General features: G+C 36.1%; 1 protein-coding gene across 3 annotated transcripts in view; it reads left to right on the top strand.

Moving 5' to 3' along the window:
- Positions 1–25,036, top strand: part of PHF14 (PHD finger protein 14) — a 160,639-nt gene that overhangs the window by 121,020 nt on the left and 14,583 nt on the right. The window contains exons 18-19 of one of the 3 annotated variants that reach the window (XM_039709685.1): positions 5,074–5,187; positions 6,817–6,899. The exons of 1 other annotated variant lie outside the window; for it this stretch is intronic. In XM_039709685.1, the coding sequence (XP_039565619.1) occupies positions 5,074–5,187; positions 6,817–6,888 (186 nt within the window). In that variant the 3' untranslated portion in view covers positions 6,889–6,899. The remainder of the gene's footprint in view (positions 1–5,073; positions 5,188–6,816; positions 6,900–25,036) is intronic. One more of the 3 variants, XM_039709676.1, reaches the window with a different exon arrangement.

Below are 25,036 nucleotides of genomic sequence, written 5' to 3'. Positions count from 1 at the left end.
GGAGGTTAGCACATGAATGTTAGAGGTTGCATTTGTAATTTCCTATCTTTGGAGAGGGCAGAAGAAGAGAGGATATTGTCAGATGTTGAATAAAAGCAGCATGAAGAGAATGACAAAGGCATAATAAAAGACAAAGGGAAATTTTATGGCTGTGGAGCATGACTTAAAAGTTTAAAGCCCATATTCTTGCTTCATTAACTAACCCAGGGTAAAATCTGAGGAGCAGCAAAGTGATTGATCTTGCATGAGTAGATTGAGATAAACTGTGTGTTTCTCCTTGGGGATTTGCTTTGGCCACCTATGAACTGTGGTGAGCTACAGATACCTTGTCTGCAGCAGATCTTCTGAAATTCTGGCTAAGATGTTGCAAATACTTTCAAAGTATACCCTGGGGTGTGGGAATAAGAACAGTAGGAGTGGTTGCTGTGCTGCTGGGGTGATGTTCCGTGGTCTGGGCTGGAGAGGCACTGTGTGTCTGACCCAGGAAGGCTTTTTCTGTGCAGCACTGGAAATAACACTCTGTGAGGCTACCAGCACTTTAGCACTTCAATAAAAATGTGCTAATTTCATCCCATAGTGCTTCAACTGTAAGAAGCTGTCTTCATGTTTCAGAAGGGCCTTTATTTCCCCCTCACTTTCGTAAGTCTGAAGGGGGACAACTATTTCTACTTTGTTACTGTTAGAAGTCTTTGTTAGTAACTTTGGCGTCCAATTCATTACTGCAGTCATGTTTTCACAGCCTGGTGTGAGAGATAAACCCTTTGCAAATGAAGACAGCATCCATTTTCTTTCTACCTCAGGCCACACAGAATTGATTGGGGTAATAAAATGATAGTACGATGTAATATACTGACGGCTCTTTAATTTGAAAACTAGTTCCAGGCTGATTCAAAACTTGTTTAAAGCTAATTTATGACTTGTGTAATTCTCAACTGGACCAAGGTAAAGGATGATATATGAAAAATGATGCAGACTTAACATAATATATTCAGACCTGTCAGCTTGAAATCATCTATAAAGGATTTGTTTCAATCTCATTTTAGTTATGTTTTAAAGAAGCAATAGCAGAAAAAGTAGTGGCTGTTAGGCTGGTGTGAACACTTGTTGTAATACACTATTTTTCCATCATCATGTTTCAAATGGAAGTTCTTGAGCTTTTTAGGAAAGTATTTTATACACAGTTTAAAAATATAAAAATATACATTGCTTTTTCATTTTCTTTAAAATGAGAAGTAATGTCAGGTTTCTGTTTTGTTAAGTCAATATCTGTGCTGACAGTAACATGGATTGGTAAATACAACATTTTGCTACCATGATGTTCACTGTGTGCTTTGGCTGTGTATGTATATACAGACTACACATGTCTGTATATACATATCTGTATTCTATTTACATATACCACACATACCTGTATACATGTCTCAATCTGGAATTAAAGGTCTGGTTTTTGAAAAGCAAAATGTGAGAATAATGAAATTCTTAAATTAAGTCACAACATTCAGCATAGCATAAAACATAAACATCTCCCTTTGAAATCTATCACTTTCATGTGGCTTGCAGATGAAATCCACATCTGTTCTGTATGCATTATTGATTCTTCAGCATACTGTGCCAGTGTTCCTTCTGCACAGAAAAGCACAAAACTGAAAGCACAATGTGTGCTCCTGTATGGTAGATGCAAAGAGTAAATACACCAATTGGAGTGAAGGGAAGAAGAGAACTGAATACTGTCAATATATAATTAAAATATGATTTTTTGCAGAAAAGAGATTGATCAAGCCTATGCAGTTGTGTTATCTTAGACTGCATGAGCATTTAGGTAACAGGAAAAGAGCCATAGATAAAAGCAGGGCTATCTTTCTTGAATAAACATAGCAGAATATCTACACGTTTCATTTCCTCTTCAAGGTTTTGTAAGTCCAAGAAGGTTCATGTTCTGAGGAGCTTTGATCAAAATCTGCATTTTTCAGGAAAAGAATTTATTACTGAGAATTTATAATTTATTTCTTTATAATGCACTTACATTTTCACAAAGTATTTCTACATTTTAAGGAAGCTGGAAGTACCATTTAGGAACTTTTCCCCATATTTTTAAATTAATATAACTAAATACTGTGATCCATTATAAAGCTATGTATTGATCTGTCTGACTTGAAAATGCAGATTTGTGATTTTTCATGTGTAGTTTAGAAAATATAATAATGAGTAAATGAAGTGGGAAGGGCTTAAGCACCAGAAACGACATGTACCAAAATAGTTACTGTAATTATATGTCCATAAACCACCACGTCCATCACTGCTATAGCTGAGGCTGACAGATCAATGGTAATGCCATTGTCATTGTTTTCATCATGAAGGACCTTGAAAAAATAATAAAGTGACTTTAGAACAGTAAATTTTAATACTTTTTGAAGTATATTTTTCCTTTTAACCCCTCCTTGGTAAAAATACTGATGCAGGTCAGTGGTAGTGGTTTCTTGCCTTTCCAAGTGTAAATGATGATAATACTTTTTCCAGTTGTTCTGCTTGCCGGAGTACAAGTACCAGGATTTCTAGCCAAAACTGTTGCTCACTTAGCCACCTACTCATAACGCACCTGGGAGCAGCTCTGTAAAAGTTCTCATTTGCACCTTGCAGCATTTTTATTGTGGTACCATCCATGAAAGGATCTCATTCCACTTACTGAATATGTCTCTATCTGAAAGCTGTATTTCACATAGAGTCAAACTAGTTCAGAACAGCATAGATTGCCTGTGTTGCATATTTAGATTGCAGAATGGTTTGGATTGGAAGGGACTCACGAGGATCATCAAGTTCAGCTCTTTAAGTGAGTGGCCCATACTGGGATCAAACCTAGGATCTTGGCATTATTAGCACCATGCTCTGACCAACTAACAACGTGAAAAGAGATTATAAAACCAGAGCAATTGGAAAGGGAGGCATATTTGCTTGGATTTGTTTTTGAATAATAAAGTAAATTAGGCTTCCATCCATCTTTCTAAAAATAGAAGTATTAAATTAGCCAGCTGGTTCTTAGGAGAAGGATAGCCAAGCTGCTGGAAAAGAAGATGCTCAAGATTTAATACAAAAAAGAATCCTTGGACCTGTTGAGACAAAGGAATGTAACAGGAATGTAAGCTTACCAAATTGCAGTTGCTCAGATAATTTTTGAAAAACACTGTTTATTACTTGAAAAAAGCAAGCAACTGTAAATGGTTGCCACCATTATCTGGCCACAGGTAATAGCAGCATAACAAAAGCTTGTTCAGGTACAAAATACAAGCAGAATTCAAGGAGAAAAATCACTGAACCAACAGATTCAGACAAGTGTATAATTTTCTTCCAGCAGATGTGTTTGTTACTTTTGTTTTTGTAAGAAGCGCAGAAGAGCTTCTGGAAACATATTGAGCTGATAAATGGCATTGATTTAACTTTTTCAAGGAGAAAACAGTACTGTTCTGTACTCAGAGTGAGCTCATGGCTAGTTGAGTAAACAAGAAAAAATATCCTCCTCATCATAGTTCACTGAGACCAAACTGAGGTGGCCTTTGCGAGAGAAGATTTTTGCCTGTACAAGTCCAGGGAAACCAGTGAACTGTCAGGATGAACATGATGTAAATTTCCTTTTGATGGCACATATAGCATGGGGACAATCAGACTTTTATTATCAGAATGCTAGAGATGTTTCTCCTTGCAGCTCACTCTGTTTGGCTGATAGTCTTCAAAGATATCTCATTTTTTCTTTTGTTCCACAGATCCAGCATTATGCCCATAAAATTGTTCAGTGCAATGGCAGTTGGATTTCACTGTTAACATTTTAATCGATGGTATTCTTTAGTCTTCACTAAAAGCTATTTTTTTTCCTAAAATATCTTCCTCAAATTTTAAAGTGTCATGTCACAAAATGGCCCAGAGCACCCTTTTTTGAAGTCACAGAGAGGTGATGCAATGAGAATGTTGTAAAACATCTTAATTAGAAATATTTAAGCACAGAAGTATTTTTTCCACTTTATAGTCTTTGGGAACTTCCTCCATGTGTTAATTCTTTTGCAGTATCAGGTCTCACCAGATGTAATTCTCTGTGTGATTCAGTAATGCTTGTTGGACCAGTGCTCACTTTTTCCCTTTCCATGCAATGGGCTAAACTGCAATTGCTGAATATTATCATTATGAAATTTTAATTTACTTCTTACAGGTTGTTATGTTTGAAAACTTAATAATGAGCTCTGCAGCTTGCAGTTTCCAAAAGTATAATCTTGATTTCACTGCAATTAGTGAATGTAAAAAGAAAGTGATATATCAAAAGCACATACTCTGCTTGCTAAGTGATGACATCTAAAATACCTTCTGTAATGAGCATTATGACAAGCACAGTAGAGATTGTACTGACTAGTGAATTTTTTCTCTGCATTAAAATGTCTCAGTCTATGCTGTTATCAAAGCCTCTGTGTGAAGCAGTGAAGGTATTAAAGTCGCTTTTATTTTGAATTATTAAGTCATGTTTCCTGGCAAAATCAAGGCAATTTGGAAAATAGAATGTAAATTACTTAAGAATTTTTATTTATTTTACTGTAATGTTAAATTTACTAAAAGATAGCAAACTCTACTAACTTATTTAACTTTACCAGGTTGTGTGCTATACTGGTTTGCAGTGACAGGTAAAATACATTTGTTGGGGGTTGCTCTAGCATGGCCCAGCTGTTTTGCAGAAGCATCCTCCTGCCATAAATGGACAAAATGTAATAATCCCTTCCTTGCAGTTCAGAAGCAGGGGTAGGTATGGGTAAAAAACCATGCTGATTCAGAACTTAGCAATTCTGAAATGCTGTAACTGCTTAAAAAGTCTTAAAATGCTCTAATGAAGAAAATACTAGTATTTCAAGGGAAAATATGTGACGTGTTTTTTACTCGGGCAAAAGAAGTTGCCCAGAATAAAAAGAGTAGAGTTTCAGACCTCAAGTGTTTTTTATTTTTCTCACTGTGCTTAAAGCACAGTTCCTCTGGAAATTCTCATTTTTTGGCGTGCCACATCAACACGCTGCTGAGGGGTCTGTTTGTGTCTGTTGCCCTCAGGACTCCGAGCCGTCAAATGAGGTGGTCTCAGAGGCCCCAGGTAACGTGGTACCCTCTACCTCAAGAAGTAGCTCTGAAGAGCTGGTATCGGTGGCACAGAAACATCCAGAAGAGGTAGGACATTCTGTGTCTGTTTTTTTCCAAGATTAACTGTTGGGGAATACACATTTACCTCTGTTTTTCATGCCTAGTGTTGTACTACTAATAACAGAGACTTTTTAAAGCTACAGCTCAGTCTTATACTCCCATATAAACAGCATGCAAGACTAAGGTAAAACTCAGGACTATTGTTAATGGTACCTACAAGTATACTCCATAATATATGCTACTTTTTAAATACTGTTTCTTACTGTCAGTAATTAGGATTTTTTTTTAATCATTCCTGTCTGTCATGCCTTGACAGTAACAGGAGATTCTGTTAGATTCCGGCTAAATAAACTTCATTGCACAGAAGAGTCAGAAGTAGAATATGTACATAGGTATGTAGGTAGAAAAAAACTTTTATCATCCTTCACAAAATTTCAATATGTCTTACTTCTGTCTTGTGTGAAGAAAAGACTCTTTCTGAGATTGGGCCTTTCTTTGTTCTCTTGGTTTCAAAAAGTGGTGTAGTGTGGTCATAAGTTCATACTTTCTGTTGCTGTAAGCAAAGGTGCTTGTAAGGTAGTTCCATAGGGCAGCCAATGACTTAGGGTGTTTTCTGTGCATCCCTGTCATTGTACACTATAGCTGCAGGAGACGTTGTCTGTAGAATTCAGACTCATAACTTCATTTCATGGTGGCAGTCATCTTCCCAGAGAACCATTATTATCCCTAAATTAACCTTTCCTGTGAGATGTAAGTTTTCCTTTGTAGTAGCTTAACACTTAATCTTGGCTTATTCAAACAGTTTAGTTGGTATTATTACTATTCAAAATATATCAAGTACCAGGTATATAAAGACTAGTCTTTGCTGGGTTTATTTCTGAGATTTCTTTTGACTTTAATTGTCACAGGAAAGGAGAGTATGAAGTGCTAGTCATAGGAAATACAATGCCATTTATTAGTTTAGTGCAGCCTTTAGATAAATATCTTGATTTCTCTGATAGTCTTGTCGCTTTGCCTGAAGAAGAGGGAAGGTGCAGAGTGTGAAGCCAGGAGAATTCTTGTTTCCTGGAATAAGACCAAGTAGATTCACTTATTTTGGGATATCGCTGCATATTCCAAGATAGAAAGTCAGGTTATCACATCTAAGCAGTCCTGAGGCTAGAGTAGTACAAGCTTTTAGTAATACTTTTTTTATGTATTCCTGTGTAGCAGAGGGACCTCTAGACTGTGGAGAGATGTGGGATCTGCCTCTTAATTCTCAGCTTTGTCAACTTACTTCACTCCACTGGAGAAATTAAAATTGAAAGCACAGATGATGTTTAAAAATAAAAAGAGAGGAAAAGTCTTGCAGAAAGAGGAATGAAACATGGTTAGTTAGTAAAAGGTGACTAAGAGGAGGATGAGTATACAGTTTTTGCTTTTGTGGAATAAAAGCAGCTTAGCTGTGAGGAAGAGGAAACTTCAGAGAATCAAACGATGGAAGTGCACCATTCAAATTTTTCAAAAAGTTCAATAATAGCTCATGTGGAAGCTGTTTTACTGAATATGGGGTCATGTGGTTTATAAGGGACTGAGACCTTCTCCAATCATATTTACTGCAGTTTGTACAAAAGAGAGAGAGGTGAGTCAGAAAGAGTTTTGTGGTTGGATTTGCAGGGAACCTTGAGAGGGGAGCACCAGTATGCTGAATTTGCAAATTCAGAACCCACCATGAAACAAACCATCTAAGTTACTCATGGGTAAGTCAGCATGATAAACAAACATTTGTGAATTACACCCTAAAACTCAGGTCCAAAAAGTGTTTGCAGAGCTTGGATTAAAGTAATGCCTTTTTATTTTTAATTTTGTTTGAAGTCTTCTGGTACATTTTTCAGTATCTGTTTAATGAGCTAATAAGTGGAATTGACTACTGACTGGTGCATTATTTGTGTAATTTATGTCTCAAATGCAGCTGTGGTATAGAGAAATATGAGAAAAGAGTAAAGCAGGCAAGGTGGCTAACAACAAAGGGTTTCAGGAAGGTGGAGAAGATTTGTGAAGGTGATGGAAAGTGCTGTTCAAAAAGTCTTGGGCTTGCAAATGTGAGGACACACAACTTCTAGTAGGAGAAAGTATGGAAAATCCCACAAGCTGCTACATTAATTTGAATAAAACACTTTTCTTCCTGCTTACAATTTGATTTTCTCTCAGATAGGACAGTCTAAATCTAACACTCGGTTACTTGTGTCATCAATAGGATGATATTTGTGGGATGTAATTCGATCACTCAAATGAGGTTTTGTTTTGCCTTTCTAGTCATTCCTCCTAATAGAAATGATGGCTGAATATGGAGTTCTCCTCAACAGGAAGGCACAATGTCATCCACTCCTCCTACTGCTTCCCTTCCTCCCAGCCACTTTTGGTGCTCTAAAGTTAGATTTAATTCTGTGTTGGATCAGGACAGTGTCCAGCTATGGGGGCATAGGACAAAAGCCACTGCAGAAATAATTAGCATGTTGAGTGTTTAGATCTAGACAACTGTGAATTTTTTGTGAATTGCACAGGTGTCCTGAATCATCTCCTAGTGATTCAGGAAAGTGTGTGTATTCATCAGTGTATTTCACATGCAGAAACCTTTTGAGTTATGAAGTAACTGAACTGACTTTAAGATTAGAAAGATATATTACTGTTTCTTTCCAAAAGCTGTGGAAGCCTCTATAAAATTTAAGTTGTATAGATTTTAATGTTTGAATAATTTTAATTAGTGTCCATCCTAAAATAAGGATGTGATTGATAACTTAATATGGTATATATTTCTTGGAGGTTTTTAAGAATTGGATTTGAAAAGTGGCATTGAAAGAAGACTTCAGTGCATTTGGAAGGAGATAGATGTGTCTTATCCTAATTTCAGTGTAATTTTGTTAGGCCTTCCAAGCAGTTTATATAGTTGCAGCAGATTTCCTCCAATAATAATGCTTAAGGTAGTATTTTTGTTCCCACAAGACTTCCAAAATTCAAAACTACATCACTGTTATATTAGTATTCTCTTTTTGCTCTGATGCTACACATTCTTTACCATGAATGGATGAAAGGAAATTCTCTGGATGTTGTGATTATTTAAGATGCAGAGCTTTTAAAATGTTTCAAAAGTACAAATACACTTGCTTGAATAACACTTCAGTTGTTCAGTAAGGTTGAAAGGCTGGTGTATCAGCTTTCATGACCCTTATTCTGTTTTCTCTGCTTCACTTTGCATATGGCAGTTGCATTGGTACATATATTTCAGTTGGTTTTTGATGGATATAAAGAAATGCTGAAGAAAGTGGAGATTTGTTGCTGAAGTAATTTTACTTTGCCTTTTTCATGTGTCTAAAGAGCAAGATGGGTGGGCTTTGTCTTCTTGATATCATTTCTCATAAGCAGCACTTTACTCCATGGGGAGTGATGGTGTCAGTGATTTGTTATCTAAGTAAGAAAATGCTAGTTTTGACAGTTCCCTTAAATGTAGGTCTCATAAGAGGCATATTCTCTTGTTTAATTAGAAGTAAAATAGAAGTACATGAGTTATGTGTATTAATTTCCTTTGCCAATCCTGTGGCAAATTAATTAGTCATGTTTAATAGTGTAAGCCTAGAGGCTAACAGCTGATCTTTCTGAATGTCTGCATTGCCTGAACACTACAGATACAGAGGAAAAGCTGTCCTATCCTTTCTCTTGGATAGAAAAATGAATTTAACAACCAACAAACCCCTATAAAAGAAAACAGAAAGCTCATAAAAATCACAGAGCACTTCAGGTTAAAATATAAATGATGTGTTCATAGCATATGAACTTGAATAGCTAATGTGTCTGTGGTGCTTTTTGGGTGCTGATTCAAACTATAAAAGCTGTGCAAATCGTTGTGGTTCTTAGCTAAAGAAGGATTAAGATAGGTACCCTCTAACCTGTTTCTGAACTATTAGACATTCAGTGCTTCCAGTTTATCTGGATAGAGCATAGACATTTTTCATAAGTAAGCTAAGGTATAGTGATTTGTTTGATAGAAAAAGATGTGTCACACACTTAAGTAATCTGCCATTAGTTATAAGTATGGTACAAGCATCCTAAAAGGATTGTAGAATTCAGTTTAACTGCATTATTTCCTATACAAGGGAAGGAAATGTTGCTTGATTTCTGTTAATACAATTGGCAGCTGATACTGTCTTTTGTTTCTTGATTTATCCTCCTTCCTTGATCTTGGGCTAAAACCTTTCCCAACAAATCCCTTTGGCATTTTAAGTTAGTACAAAAGGATTTTTTTTTTTGACCCAAAGCTATAATTTCATCAGCAATGTGTTCATTCCGTCCTTACAGTATTTTATGGCACTGAGGTTTTTACTTTTTAAACAAAGTATGATCTAACATGTTCTGAAATGATTGAATTGAAAGTAATTCCATGGGAAAGTTTGTAATAATGCTCATGTGATAATTTTTTCCATCTGCTGTTATTAGACTATTAAATAACTGAATTTCCATCACTGGCATAATTAATTTCAGGAAATTATTGTCATGAAGAATAAGTACCATCAAGAAGTAGAGAGATGATTTGCACTCTTAAAGAACACAAGAATGTATTACATAAAATATATTTGTATATCTATCTGTATGTATAAATGCACAGCTCTTATGCTTATGAAAAGCCTGTGCATTCTTTTCTAAATTCCATAGGCCTAACCATGTGTTCCCTCTATTCTGTGTAGCTGCTGGCTTGAATGCATTTATTAGAAAATTTGTGTCAGACAGTTGTTGCTATAAATGCATTCTTTCTAATTGCTAATTTTAAAAAAGATCTAGTGGCTGACATAGGGTGAGTTGGACTCATATTTAGTCTTGACCCCAAATTTATTTTTTTTAACTTCTGAGGAACTTCCCCACTCAGAAAAATAATTGTAAATGTCCATGCTGTATGGACCTAACAGTCTGTTTCTCTTCGAAAAATCATAAGTGATAACTTACTAGTTATTTTTTATCATAGGTAAATAATTCCCTTTTATATCAGTAGTGATACTGGAATGTGATTTTGTACTCTGAACCCGCTGCTATACTGAGATCTGCAAACAAGCAAAACACTACAAAAAAAAAAACCAACCAAAAAAAACCAAAACAAGAAACAAGCAAAAAAACCCCCAAACAAACAAACAAAAAAACCCCCCAAAAACAAAAAACCAAACACCATGGCATACTTTAACAAAGAGAAGAAAATATATTGGATAATCTGTGTCATTCATATCCTGGTAGACACAGGATGGATCCCTCCAGTGCATTTCTTAGTACTTCTTTCTGATTTTAAAGCTTCTGAGCAGTGGTGGTTTTCATACTTCTGGGGTCTTTTCCTTTATGCTCCTTCACAATAAACGTTCTGAAGGTGTTTATTACATAATGTTTATTGCACTCCTCCTCTTTGTTTTCTCTGAGTGATAGCAGAAGAGTTGCAGCAGATTACAAACCTGGGATTGAAATGCATTTCAAATATTTTCTGGATCTAAGTCAGAGTCATTGTAAAAAAGACTGATAGTTGGTTCCTTGTGGAATTACTTATGGGTGATTTGGCCCATAATCCAACTCTTCTTGTCATAGTGTGTCTTCCAGTCATCAGACTCATTTATCAAACAAGGGAGTTGAGTCACCTTTTCAGATCATTTGGCACTCAAGAGATTTGTTTGATTTTACTTTTCATGCTTCTACAAGTAATTATTATTGTTGCTGTAGTTCCCATTAATATTTCAGAACAAAAGTGGTAAGCCACATGCCTAAAGAGCCTTAGAGTCTAACTGTGTTAAAAGTGAATTAATAATGAACTGAGAAAAGGAACATAATACCTTTGACTACTGAAGTGGTTCCTCCATAAAATAAACTGGAAAATACAGTTAAGCATGTAAATGCTCTGGAGTTAGGCATTCATATTTTCCTGCTAATCTCCTCACATGACTGTTTTATGTAATCTTCTTAATAACTAAATATAAAGGTTTGCAAGATGGCTAGAAAATGCTGTCATGCAGTTTTGCTTTTGAAGTCAAAATTTATTTATGTATATTTAAGCTGTAAATGGCCTTATGAAATGAGGGTTCTTCATAGAAGAACATTATTAATTTAAAAAATGAATTAGATCTGTTCAAAATTTCCACAAATCCAAGACTTTTTTTATTTAACCTTTTCACAGTCTCTGCCCTTCTTTAAAGTACATTCAGTCCTATATCATCTGTTACTCAGGAAGGTATTTAATACATGAGTGGGCATCATTTGCATTATACAAGAAGATTAACTTTACAAGCTCTGCTATTAATCTGAGTAGCTCTACATATTGACCTATGAAAGAACATAATTAAGTTAGCTTAATTAAGTTAGTTAATTGTTACACTCTGATGAACTTACTATTGAGAGGAAATTAAAGGCAAATAGAAAATGGCATTCATTGGTTTGAAATCATGTTTTAAAGGGTTTCACAAAGATACTTTATATATAGATGATGGAAATATCTATTGTGTAATAAGCAAAGCAGTTGCCATTAAAATGCCTGCAGTTTTCTCATTTACTGCCTGACATTCATCCATATTTCTAAAAGAGATTTTAAAAGCATGCTAAAAATTTAGAAAGTAGCTGTTGTGAGGTTTTTTTCCCCCAATACCCAAAAAGTTGAATTCAGGAATCCTGTCTGCACATGGACTACAGAGAAAAGCACACCATCTTCATTAAGTTCATTAAGTGTTATAATCTGATACTGAAGTCTCCTTTGGGGCAGAGAAAAGAATTGAAAGACCCCTCAGGGCAGCAAGCAATACCCCATCATGTGTACATTCTCACACATCAGCATAAGAATGTCTTTCTCATGCAGTGATAAAGGGGAAAGGAGAGATACTCCTGGAATTTACTCTGTGGGCTGCATTTCTGTTGTCAGGAGTGCCTGCAAGTTCACTACAGGAAAACATTGAGGGTTTCAGCACAGATCCTGTGCATGGATAGACCCTCCACATGACTCCAACATCTGGGATGCATTCATCAGTCTTGATAAGCACTGATAAGTATCCTGGAGATCATCAATTCCAAGTAGATGCAATTAATAAACAGTAAGAAAAAATGGCCAAACATGCAAAAATGTGCTACAGTGAATGCTGCCAAATGAGCAGTTTATTTATCTGTGAGATTCATTAATATTACAGTGGCTTTATTTTGAAATTATTTTCTGTGAAAGATTACTAGTTCTCTCTTCCTTTTTTTTTTTTAATTTGCCAGGTCTGTACATTTTCTGGATGGCATTCTCAAAGATTTTAGGATTTATGCTTTCTTTCTGTTGTAAAAATTAGTATTTTAACTCAAGTGAAAACAGTATTTTCCCTGAGGTGTTATTCTTTGGCATTTCCAGATCACATGAAAGGGTCATTGATCTGTGGATATATTCTCTGGAAAAATAGCAGCATTGAAAGCAGGAAGGCAGTGGCATTTAGAATCACTTGTGTACAAATTTGTATTCATATTCTGAAGACAGATAAGTTTGAATTGCATTCCTACAAAGAGAAAAAAGCATTTCCTTAAATAATGCTTAATTCTTTTTTATTAAAAAAAAAATCTGAAACAATTTTTTAAATTGATAGGAGAGGAAGAAGCAATTAAATTATAAGTACTGTATATTTTATGAGACACATTGTTTTTCTTTAACAGTCTCTACAAAATAATTAATTTTTGTAAATTAAATTTGGAATTAGCATGTTGTTACATTTGCCCCCTTTAAAATGTTATTGGAGCTTTAAACAACTTGTTATATTCTAAGAGGAAAGAACAGCTTTGTATTCAGCTTCAATTGCGTGCTTTAAATCATAATTTATTATTTTAATGCAGGAAGAGAGTGGAAAATTAATTGGAAAATTATAATTAAGCAAGCTTTAGGTGGGAAAATAGGAAGTTCAAGTTTAGGGCTGTTTCCCTCCTGCTGAGGATTTTGATGGTTGTACTGATATTAGTGAGCTTCAGTGTACCTTTGTGCACTATCTGGTCAGCCTTGACTGTGTTGCTTTGAGATATCCATGATGTGGCATGGTGCAGTGTCATGTAAGCCACTGTTGTCATTTCCTGTGAGGCCTGTGTGATACACAATGGAAGCTCTTTCCTGGAGAAAATTAAGTGTAGTTTCTCTCTTCAGTATATTATGGTCACACTCTTAATGTTCTGGTTTTTGTTTCTTTCCTGAGGGATTTGTTCTCTTCTCTCTTACCCGTAATGTTTAAGTGAAAAATTAGGCTGATACATTCTTTAGTCTTTGCATGCAGTGTAGGTATTAGGGCTCACACTGCACTACATGAACAATACAGTGATCCTTTTTGTAGATGATAAATAATATCGGAAATGTTGTACTTTAATACGATAGGTTAAAAATATCATTAGAATCCTTTTAAGTTATTACAGGCTAGATTTGAGATAATGAAGCTTGAACAGAATCAAAGATTCCAATGTCATCCTTAAGGCAGTGAAGATAAGCAGAGGTCAGTCAGTAGTCATTAATAACGTGGGTTATATAGATTTTCTGTACCCAGTTGCTTTGGGGTTATCTCTAAACTGCAGTGCAATCCCAGTAGTGTCCCAATGCTGCTTTGCCAAACTATTGTTACTTTACATTTCTCTCACTGTTAAATGGAAAATTTAGACACTGAAGAGTTCATCTTGCCTAAATATTTCAGCACAGTAGGATCAGTGATTCATTATTTGTTAGAGTACATCTGTTTGCTATTAGTGTGTATTTTTGTGATAGTCATATATACATGAATCTACCTGAATTTGCAGTATTTTAAAACTAAATTTGTATTAACTTCAAGCATATATTTTCTAAAGACAGTCAAGTAGAGTAACACACATTATTATCTTTAATAGCTGTCATTGACCTGCTAAATCCTTTTTAAATGAACAGTTTTCCTATAATTAATTTGTAATTTTTAAGTATGGCTATATAGCTATCATAGTTTCCCAAAACCTCTAGATGACCTGGAATACCCAGAACTACATATTCTATACTCTATGCTGTAGCTGTGGTCTTTGTTTTACTTAGAAACTGAAGGTGTTCCTGAAAAGATAGTTGAATTCAGAGAGACTTAGTGTGTGATAAGGAGTGGTATCTTGGGGAAGCTGATTTCCCATTAGCCAATCCTAGGGTGTTTTACTCTGGTAATATTCTTGTTTAAGTGATTGGAACCACCACAGGAAAATAGCACACACCTCCTGTCAATTAAGGTACTTCTTTGTCAATAGAATAATGTCAGAATAATGACTGCTTTATATTATTCTGTAGTTCTGCATACGCACAATAAAGATGGAGGTATGCCTACTGCATGACTTAGCTGGCTAAAGCTGTTTGCCTAAAACTCCATAGATTCTGCCAGTGCTTACTGAGGCAGATACTTGCAGAGGACTTCCCAGGGCACCTGGAAGGGGCTTTAACCCAGGGGTGTGAGATGGGCTCTGCAATTCAGTGGCCGCCACACCGAGCCCACACTGCTGATGAAAGGGCAGTCTGTGTTCACAGACTGCCTGCTGCTCTTGTTGGACCAGCAGATGAGTGAGCTGGGTCAGTGGGCTGCTCTGGCAGACCATGGAGTGATGTCCATTGTCCACGGGGGTGAAGGACATGCATAGCTGGGGACCATGAGCTCCCTCGTCATGTCAGCATATGCAGCTCATTGGTCCATGGCTGATGCTGAGATTGTGTTGTGATTTGGGTGCTCTGGAAAAAATAAATTAAAATAATATTTAAAATACTCACTAGTGTTTCTGGATTTACTGTATTAGCCAGTTTTTCTGTACTTACCCATTCAAAAGAAACACTTTTTCCTATTTAACAGCCATATTCCAGTTTACTCCTCAAGAGCAGGCTTGTCATATTTGGGTTGTTTAGGAGATTGACTAAAATCAAGATCTAACATTGTAACTAATGAAAATCCTGATTGTTCCTGCAATTTAGAATCAATTTTTGCCTGTAAGGTGATTAGTTACAAAATTTAGATTCCTATTTGGTGTCAAGAACCACAAGGACTGGAATTCACACAAAGTGATCGTGCATCTGCTTGCATCCTTGTGAAGTGTTTTTGTGATAGTTATCAGAAGAAATCTTTTCAGACTATTACTGGGCAGAGGCACATCCACACTTTGCTTGCTGGAAAACTACCAGTGCTGATTTGGATTCATCAAGATACAGGGAACCATGTCCTGCTCTTGGTCACAACAGCCCAGTGCAGTGGTACAGGCTGGGTGCAGAGAGGCTGGAAAACTGCCTAGCAAAAAAGAGTCTCAGGGTGCTGGTGACAGCAGCTGGATGAGTCAACAGAGTGCCCAGGTGGCCAAGAAGGCCAGTGACATCCTGGATTTTAACAGGGTTATGGTGCCCAGCAGGACCAGGAGAATGACTGTCCCCTTGTACTTGGCCCTGGTGAGGCCACACCTCGAGTCCTGTGTCCAGTTTTGGGCCTCTCACTGCAAGAAAGACACTGAGGTGCTGGAGAGTGTCCAGAGAAGGCAATGGAATTGGGAAGGGTCTGGAGCACAAGTCTTGAGAGGAGCAGCAAAGGAGTTGGGGGTGTTTAGTCTAGAGAAAAGGAAGCTTGGGGGGACCATAACACTTTCTACAACCATGTGAATGGAGGCTGCACTGAGGTGGGGGTCAGTCACTTCTCACAGGTAACAAGGGACAGGACCAGAAATGGCCTCAAGTTGTGCAGGGGAGGTTTAGATAGGGTGTTAGGAAAAAATGTCCTGAAAGGAAGGTTCCTCAGGGAAATAACTGAGTCACCGTTCCTGGAGATATTTAAAAGACTTATAGTTCTTGAATTTAAGGGGACATGGTTTACTGGTGAACTTGGCATTGGCAGGGCAGTGGTTGGGCTTAGGGATCTTAGAGATTTTTTCCACTTAAATGATTCCATAATTCCATGATTCAGAGTTCAAATCTGTGATTACAACCTAGAATTGTAGAGAATTCTATCTGAAAGCAGAAAAAAATTCAAGTAGCAGCTTCTAATCTTTGAGAGACTTATAATCAAAATTCCAAAATGAGCTGCCAGTGGAGAAGGTTGCTTTAAATCTGTACAACTGACAATAGAACCATTGCCTGTATATTTTCCAATCCTTTGATTGTACTTGCCTACAGTTTCCCCAAAATTTTCAGTAGACTTTTTGTCCATTACCTATAGGCACTAGCTATAGGTAAATTCAGTTAATCCAATATTGGTCACATAGGGTCATGAGGGTATTATGAAAATAAATGTCCAGAGTGTGGGAGCATAAACACAGGCCTTTAGAAGTGTAAGCCCATTACAGAAGTGTAAGCCCATTACAGAAGTGTAAAAAATCAGTCAAAAGAAAGGTGTAGTTGTTTTTATATATCTCTGAATCTGGGAGATGTAATGTTCAAAATGGAAGTCAAGATACTAAGTGAATGAAAAAAGACAACATAAGGGAAGGAGCAGAGATTTTTAAGTCATTTTAGATGCTTATTTTTACTCTCATTTTCTGACAGTCTTTATATATTTAGCTCTGGGAAAAAAATCTCAGTAAGTCAGCATTTAAAAACAGATTCACCCATAGAATATAATTTGTGTGCATGTGTGCATGCTGTGCAAACTTTTAGATGTTTTTTCTGCAAAATGTTGCTTGTTTTAACAGTCTCTTTGTGGTTTCAAGGGTGATATTTGAATTGGGAATTGAGGCAAAGATGATGGTTTTGTTCAGTGTGTAGATAATCCTAAAGTCACCATTTTTCATATTGCAGCCTGATAAGCAGCAGAGTAAAAATAACCCAATTTTGAAGTCATGGTGTTACTTGAGAAAGCTTTTAGTGTCTGCAGAGGCACCAAGGTATTCAAAAAGGGGAAGCACATTAAAACCTTACCAAAAAAGTAAATCCAATTACCCTGTTACTGTAGGAAAGATGAAGTAGAGGAAACTTCCTTCTTCACTTCAAGCATGACTGCAAGATTTCTCTTATCCCGTGGAGTGAAATACATTTATCCCCCCATTCCTGCCTCATGCAAGATGTCATGCAAGAGCTCTAAGAACTCAGAGAAAATTTGAAACCAACATTTATTTCAATTATTTTATCTCAAATCAAAAGGTGGAAGAACTTGGTGTGGTGTTCTTTAAAATACTATTCCTAAAGCCTATATTTTTTGTATTCTTCATATGATACCAAGTGTTTCAGGTGGAATTTCTTTATCTCTAAAGTACTTGTATATAATAATATTTAATTTTCAAAACATATATGGGTAAATTTGATCTGTTCATGCCTTCATTGTGCAGTCTTCTGTGGGGCCATTGTATGTGGCAAGAAACTGGACTAGGGAAATACTTGCTGCTATCCATTGTAGCTCCTTATTTCTTTATGTCACAACTTAACCTGCTGATGCTCATGTGTAGTGATGAAGCCAAAAAATAGGGCCAAAAATTAAAACTTTTCACATGCAGTATTGCAGATGTGCTGTACTGATTCCAGGCTGTGTTTTTTCAGCTAAGTTAGCATCTATGAATTGTGATTTCTGGTTCACTGTTTAATACAAGCATAGCACTTTGAGAAAATGTCTTAGCCAATTTTCCAGAGTATTATAGCTTTAGAACTTCCTTATTTTTTATTTCCTGAATAAATAATACTTTCTTTTCATTTAGATCAATATGTATTGAATTTAATAAGCACAGGGTTTCAGTGTTGTGGTCTGTGAAGCTCCCATAACACAGATTAGCAAATAATTCTGTGCAATTAAATATACTTTCTTTGTGGCAATCTTACCCCAAAACTTGTAATTTTGGGTATTTGTTTTTAGCTCCATAATTTGTATCATGAGTGCATTTCAGTGTTGCAGTCAGGGCTGTATGGTTAAAATCAGTGAATCAAAAAGAAAATAAATTAATTACCTCAAGGAGCTTTCATTTCTAGTATCAAACTAGACATTATGGATCAAAAAAAAAAGTTTTTTTTGTTATTTTTACTGCATGTGGCTAGAGTTTGGACTTAATAGGAGAAATCTGGTTTTTCTTAAAGGGAAGACGGTTCATAAGGTTGATAATATTTTGTTAAACATTTGGAAATTTCACATTCTTTTCCTTCAATGTTTATTGTTGAGCAGGTTATTATAGCCTCTACTTCTCTACATAATATAGAAACTTAAGTTAGTAATAGAATCAAGATTAACGACAGTGATCACAGAATGGAACAAATTTATTCCTAGTGTTATTAATTGGTAAACTTAAGCTTAAGCTAGAGAGGTATTGCACGTATCAGCCAGGAATATGGAAGGTTGTTTGTATGAATATTTTTCCACTGTTAAAGCACATCATTAATAGGCTTTATCAAATCAGACCAAGGATCTGTATCAAGCAGCTTCATCATCCATAGAGTCATGAAGTGAATGTCATCAAAAATCACTGGGCCTCAACACTTATCAGTTCACTATGATGAAATGACTGCATTTATATTTCCACAATAACCTCAAATCCTCATATTAAAAAGTGGCAATTTTTTTTGCCCTTTACTGTTCTAAGTGTGACACATGTAACAATTATTCATCACTCCATAATGGTTCATTTTTATCAGAGTCTTGTGTCTTTTCTGTATACATAGAATAAATATTTATGTTTTCTCATTTTTCTGAACCAGAAGATACTGATAGAATAGGTTTGAAGTGTCAACTATAATTCATTGCATGCAAAGAAAAGCTTTATACTGATACTGTGCGAAAGGAAAAGAATATCTAAATCATTTCGGCAGCAAGCTTATAACCAAGATAATATCAGCATTTTCCTTCTTGAAAATATATATGCCATAAATTAAAGGAGGTCTTCAGTATTTTATTAAAATGCTTTGGACAAGTTTAACCCTGTCTTCAACAGGCATATATATATGAATACGAAAACCTTTTTAAAAAAAAAGTGAAGGTCAAGTCAAAGTTAAAACAATCTTGCAGTAAACTTCCTACTAATCCAACAGATACTTTGTTTATTAGACATTAGAAAACTATGACATGTGTTTAGTGTCAGTTTAAAGGTGCCCATTTTATTCTTACAGAAAACTTAAGATATTTCTAGCACTTTTAATGTTTTGTACAATAGTAATGTAATCTGGGAAAAAAACCCACAAAATATGTGTATATTGAGTGTATTTGAATGAACTCTTAATTTAGTTGAAATTAGCCTTAGCAGTAAATGTAGTAGTGGAGAGGTGTATATCACAGTATATATTATGTTTAAATAAATACACAGAAAAGTAATTGGGTTAATAAAAATATAATATAACAATTAGAATCCAAAATTTACTTGTAATGAAGCATTTTATATACAAATACTACAGTTCTTATAAGTACTGTGGTATCACCACATTTTCAGCTCTGCTTCCAGCGTCTTTAGCAAGAAAATGCAGGGAGGTGTTGGTACTATTTGTAAGGAAGTAACAATAGAAGAGAAAAATTGTTTGTTATGAAACCCTGCATCTGTTTTGTGGAATTTACAGCTGTCCTGTCCCTTTGTTATTGTTTTAAACCCCTTTGATTTGTAGTACTTTTAAGTGTCATGTCCCATGTTTCTCTAATCTGTTGAAGGGTGAGTGGTTAAGTTTTGTGCTTTCTTTGTGAATGGTCTTTTCCCAAGTCGTGCAGCAGCAACTCCCACATTTATGCCTACTACCTCCCTAATGCCAGCTGCATTTTAGCAATCTTCTGAGAGAGGCGCTCTCCAAGGTACCTGGTCAGAAGTGACACTGCTTTTTTTAGAGCCACTCCCATCACAAAAGACCCAAGGCATCCATTACAACTTTTTCAGCAGAAAGCTGAAATGAAGTCTGTTTCTGATGTAGATCTGAATTTTGCTTTGTACTCCAAGTGTTTTCTTCCAGCAGTAAATTCAACTTTAATCACTAATTAGTATCACATCACATTGATGATGAAAAAAGCTAGGAGATTTAGTAAGGTCATGTATTTAATATGAAACATCAAAATACAATTTTTTGGGGTACACCCAGTGTTTTGGTTTAGATCTGCTGCCTAGAAACGTGATAATTGTTTTCTTTAGAAATCAGATATTAAAGGACAATGTGAGAATGAATGTTTCTATGATGAAGTCACAGAAGCAGTCCATTTTAGAAGCAAGTTAGTATGTTTGGAAGGTGATTAATGTAAAACTGTGAATTTGTCCCCACAAGTGACATGGATAAGTGATCTTATGGTATTTGCTGTTGTCAAATTGCATTAATATCTCAGGCATGATAAGAATGTCATTAATGTGAAACAAAAATTAATTGCTATGATAAGGCAGTAAAGCTTGTTTAATACTTCATGATCAGTAGCTTGAAAGCAACTTGCAATTTCAATTTTAATTCTTTCTGTAAACATTTCCAGTTCCTACAGACTCTGAATCTTTACCTTTTGTGATTATTTGCAGACAGAGTGCAATTTACTCTTGGATGGGTACTCTGTAGAACAGCTTGCCAACTGTTGCTGCCAGAATGTTTGTAACATATGTATTATGGAAATTTTGCATTGTTGCATCCTAAAATCAATGTGGAACATAAGGATGATGAGTTATGTTCTAGGCATTCCTTCTACTCTGTCCATCAAATGCATCTTGTGAAAGCAAATTTCCAAATTTTCAGAGAGCTCAAAGCAAAGAAGAATTTGAGTCACAAGCATTGAAATTAACAGTGGTTCTATATCCGAGTGTATTGAAATGAATTTATTACCTTTGGTTATGCTTTATTCAAGTCTTAGTAAGCTTTTTTAACATTATACTTTTACGTGCGCTGGACTCTGGTCAGCCATGTCAGAGGGCTCAAACTAATACAGTACTTCAATCCAAACAGCTGCCTACATGCAGGATAAGAACCTGCTTTAACTGGTAGGTTCCACTGTTTTCTGGTTCAGAATAAAGGAGATGCAATATGTGGGTATGGCTGCATTGAAGTGTGGGATCCTACCCTTGGAACTCAGGACTTATTTAGACCAGCATATCCGTTTGGCTTTTGGCCATGAAGAACCATGCTGGCAAATTTGCATTCACAGTGCATCTTTCAAAATACTGCCTTCTAGACAGTGTAGGAAAAGTTCAACAGACAAAAACTGCATTAGGCTACCGATATGTATAGTTGTACATAGCAGAGGTTTTTCTCATCGTGGTATCTTCAGACATCAGATTAATTTATTTCATTGCAAGACTGCTTTTTGTGCTTTGAAATGAAAGTTGTGAGCAGTCCTTGGTTGTCTTCATCCCTTCCAGAGCCATGGGGTCCTGCCTACTTTGCAGAACAAATGTGTTGTCTTCATGGCATATGGAGCAGGCACGCTGACTCCAAGTGCCTCACTCTTTTCAAACATACATCAATCTTTCTGAGGCAAGCAAACTTTCTGAGGCAAACAAAAAGAATCATTAAATCTGTTAAACTTTGATTGACTGGTGGCGGCTTCTGTATTCCACATCTTCAGAATGTTTTCAGAGGAGCACACTTCACATCTTCTGGCACCAAATAACTTCACTAAGGAAGGCTGTCATGTGTCAGAAATGAGGTCATACTGGTCTTTTCATGACCATCATTCCAGTTAGCCTTAAGTATGTGGCTTAGAAATTTCACCAAGTCAGCCAGTCTTGCATTTGAAAATGGTATTTCAGTAACACTTTGAGGAGAGATACACCTACTGTTTTCTGAAGTGAAAGTTTCTTAAGCAATATATCCTTGACAGTGCCTCTTAGAGAGTAAGAAAAAAATTAACTGCAGAGTATCTACTGCTTGATTTTGAAGGGCTTGATACATCACTGGTTCATAAACATTAATATAGAAAGGACAAGGCAAGCTTTTGAGGAGGTCTGCCCTTTCATTTGTTTGGACAGGCATTTTGTTGTTAATTGACTCTTCTCATCCTTTCCTGCCATGGGTTATGAAATCATATGCCCTAAGGAAATGAAATTCAATTATGCATTTAATATTTTTTGGATTAGTGGGGCGCATGCATCTGGCATAGTGAAAGCAAGATGATTTTATGTGTAGAAGTTAGTTAGAAAAATTATCTCAGTTGATATAAATATGATCACAACCTGCTGCACTCCTGAGAAAATCTCTAACACTTGAGACAAAAGCTGCTGTTATCACTGTTAGAATCTATTACATTAAGAGTATAGAAATCTGGCAGAAAATAAACACCCTTACTTTCCAGCTAGTGCTCAGCGATCAGGGGTGTGGCACATCTCATGGAAATCCTTTTGCCACATATCTCATGACATGTGTCATGGCTTAGGCCTCATTCTTATGGAATCTTAAGAAATTTTTCTGAGTGATGAAACATTAATATGATGGGAGTTCTAAAATATTTTCATACCTGGCTTCTGAAAGTGATAACAAAAATATGTCACTGTGTCCACATGGGTGGTGGTGGTGTAGTTGAAACACAGTCCCAGAATACATTATAGTTCTTTAGAGAGAGAGAGGGAGACTGGTGCCTGTTTCAGTTTCTTCACTTTAATACTCTTAAATGTAAGATTACAGGAAAAATTATGACTGAATCTTAAAAAAACAAAACAACTGCCAGAAGTCTCCTTTCTAAGGAAATCTACTCAGTCCTCTAGATGAAGATGTTCTTTCAAGGAAGTAGATGAAGCACAGCAACAAAGAAAGAAAGAAGAGCTTGTATCTAAAGGAAATGGCACTAAGATTTTAAGTGTCATCCTAAGGATCTCTAGGAACTTTCCTGGTTAAAAGATGATAGTTCTGTGAAGTAGGCTGTGAAAGCCAGAAGGAAACAAGTCCAAAGGTGGTGAAAGTAACTTAAGTATGAAGTTCTATACATATTAAGAAAGCAGTTTTGGGGCAGAAAATGGAGCAACATTGAGACATACTATTTTCATCAGCTTTTATCTAATTATCTGCTCAAAGCAACCAATTTGCCATGGAGAAAATTCCCTTTTATTCTCTGTATCAGTGGATAAGACCTTAAAAATAAAAAAAATGTGTTTGGGACTTGACCCAAGGAGTAGGGACGGGCTGTGTTGCATTTAATGAACTATACAGACAAATAAAAATCTTAGCTGTCACCTCAGTTACTCAGAGAAACAACAGGAAAAAGAGAATCACAGATACAGCCTGTATTTTTACATAGGCCTGGGATACAAATCCTTTTCATTAAGCAATAAGGCTGGCTTATTACTGAGACACAGTGCAGGACAAATGCAGTTCAAATCATGTTTGAAAGACTATTGCCAGGGAATGTAATTTTTGGGTTTTTGTCCTTCCTGCGCATTTTTTTTTCCTTCTACCAGCCTAACTTTGAAATGTCCATTATAGACAAAACCTTATACTTTGTGAAAAATTACAGAAATTATTAATGAACAAATTTACCTTTCTGTGAAGAAAAGTGTAACACTGACAAATTTGAAAGAAACTACATTAAGAAAATGTGTGCTTCACAAATGATAGAAATTTTTAATATGGGTATACACTGTTTTCTTTTTATTTCTTCTGCCCAAGACATGTTAAAGACAAACACCTCTATGAACAGATACTTGTTTGGCTATGATAAAAAGGTATGTGGCACTGTTGGGATGCGAATATGTTAGTGGCATGCTTCCATCCTGTTCAAGTTTCTTAAAGACTATTGAGTTTCTATTTTTTTATTTAAATCCCTGGTTAGTTAAAGTCTGACATCATATTCACAAGCAATGAGCAGCAGCCTTGTGCTGCGTTTGAGACACAAATGGAGCCAGGCTTTCTACAAGGAGAACATGGGAATGCTGGTTTTCTGGCCAGGACACATACATGGCAAGCTGCTGGCATCTGCAAGCATCTGTCCTTTTCAGGAAAGAATCTCTTCAAGAAATAAAAGACAAAAGTAGCAATATTCGTTGTCTAGGAAATTACTGTTTTCTGTAATGGTAAACTATGAATAAGTTTTTTCTGAGTGGTCTCCTGGCTGCTGTGGGGTGGCTGTTTAAGGTTACATGTGGTGCTTTCACCTGAGAAGAGACAGTACCTAATGACAAAGCTCTTGCTGAATAGGGGAGCTTATACTCTCTGCGCCAGCAAAGTACCTGATACTGTAATAGCCTACAAATCTGAGCTATTCAACTTGGGATGAGTGTTACAATCAATTATTATAGCTTTCAGTAGAGTGACTGTTCCTTTTCTTGTCAGACTTAGCCTCTTACCTGCCTTGTTGAGTCATGTCTTGATGTGTGAGAATTATTTCCAGTCATAGCTAGTGCAGAATGCTGGTTTGTATAAAGCCATCTGTGGGTCATACCTCTCAGTTAATGAGAAATGCGCTGTGTGGGATTGGATTACCACCTGGATTAGATTTCTAATGCAAGAAATTTCCAGGCATCCTCTTCTAGTATTTTCACAACACTTCAGTCTATATTATGGTGGAAATTGGATTAAAAGGACAAAGCATGAAGTCATTTGTTGAAGCAAACAGGGTGTTAGTGCCAAATTTTATATAAAAGGATGCTGCTGAAAGGACTGTGTGTCTCTCTTCTAATCCACAGAGAATCCTCTGCCTCTGAGTTTAAGGACTTCATTTCCAAATACAATGCACAAGGGGGTACATAAAGCTCTGTTAAACAGTTAATTTTGTGCATTCATCTCTTGTTTGCTTATGGTATTAAAAATGTTTTCAGCCTGGAACAATCCCATTCATGTGGAAATCGCTTTGTAAATTTAAATAGTGCAGTAGTGACAGTTCTGTTCAGAGAAAGTATTTTAACGTGTTGGGTAGTATCAGTATCAGTTTTAAATATATGAAAGAAAATTCTGCCTTTTATTTTTCTCAATGAAATAAAGATTTTCAAGAGAAAAACATAGGTTATATGTAGAGACAATGCTCACCATGTCTGAAAATAGGATGTTGCTGGGTCAAAT

This window comes from Passer montanus, unplaced genomic scaffold, assembly GCF_014805655.1.
Source record: "Passer montanus isolate IOZ18808 unplaced genomic scaffold, ASM1480565v1 scaffold10, whole genome shotgun sequence".
Taxonomy (NCBI): Eukaryota; Metazoa; Chordata; class Aves; order Passeriformes; family Passeridae; genus Passer; species Passer montanus.
Note: the sequence above shows the minus strand (reverse complement) of the source record. Positions and strands in the feature narration are given on the sequence as shown.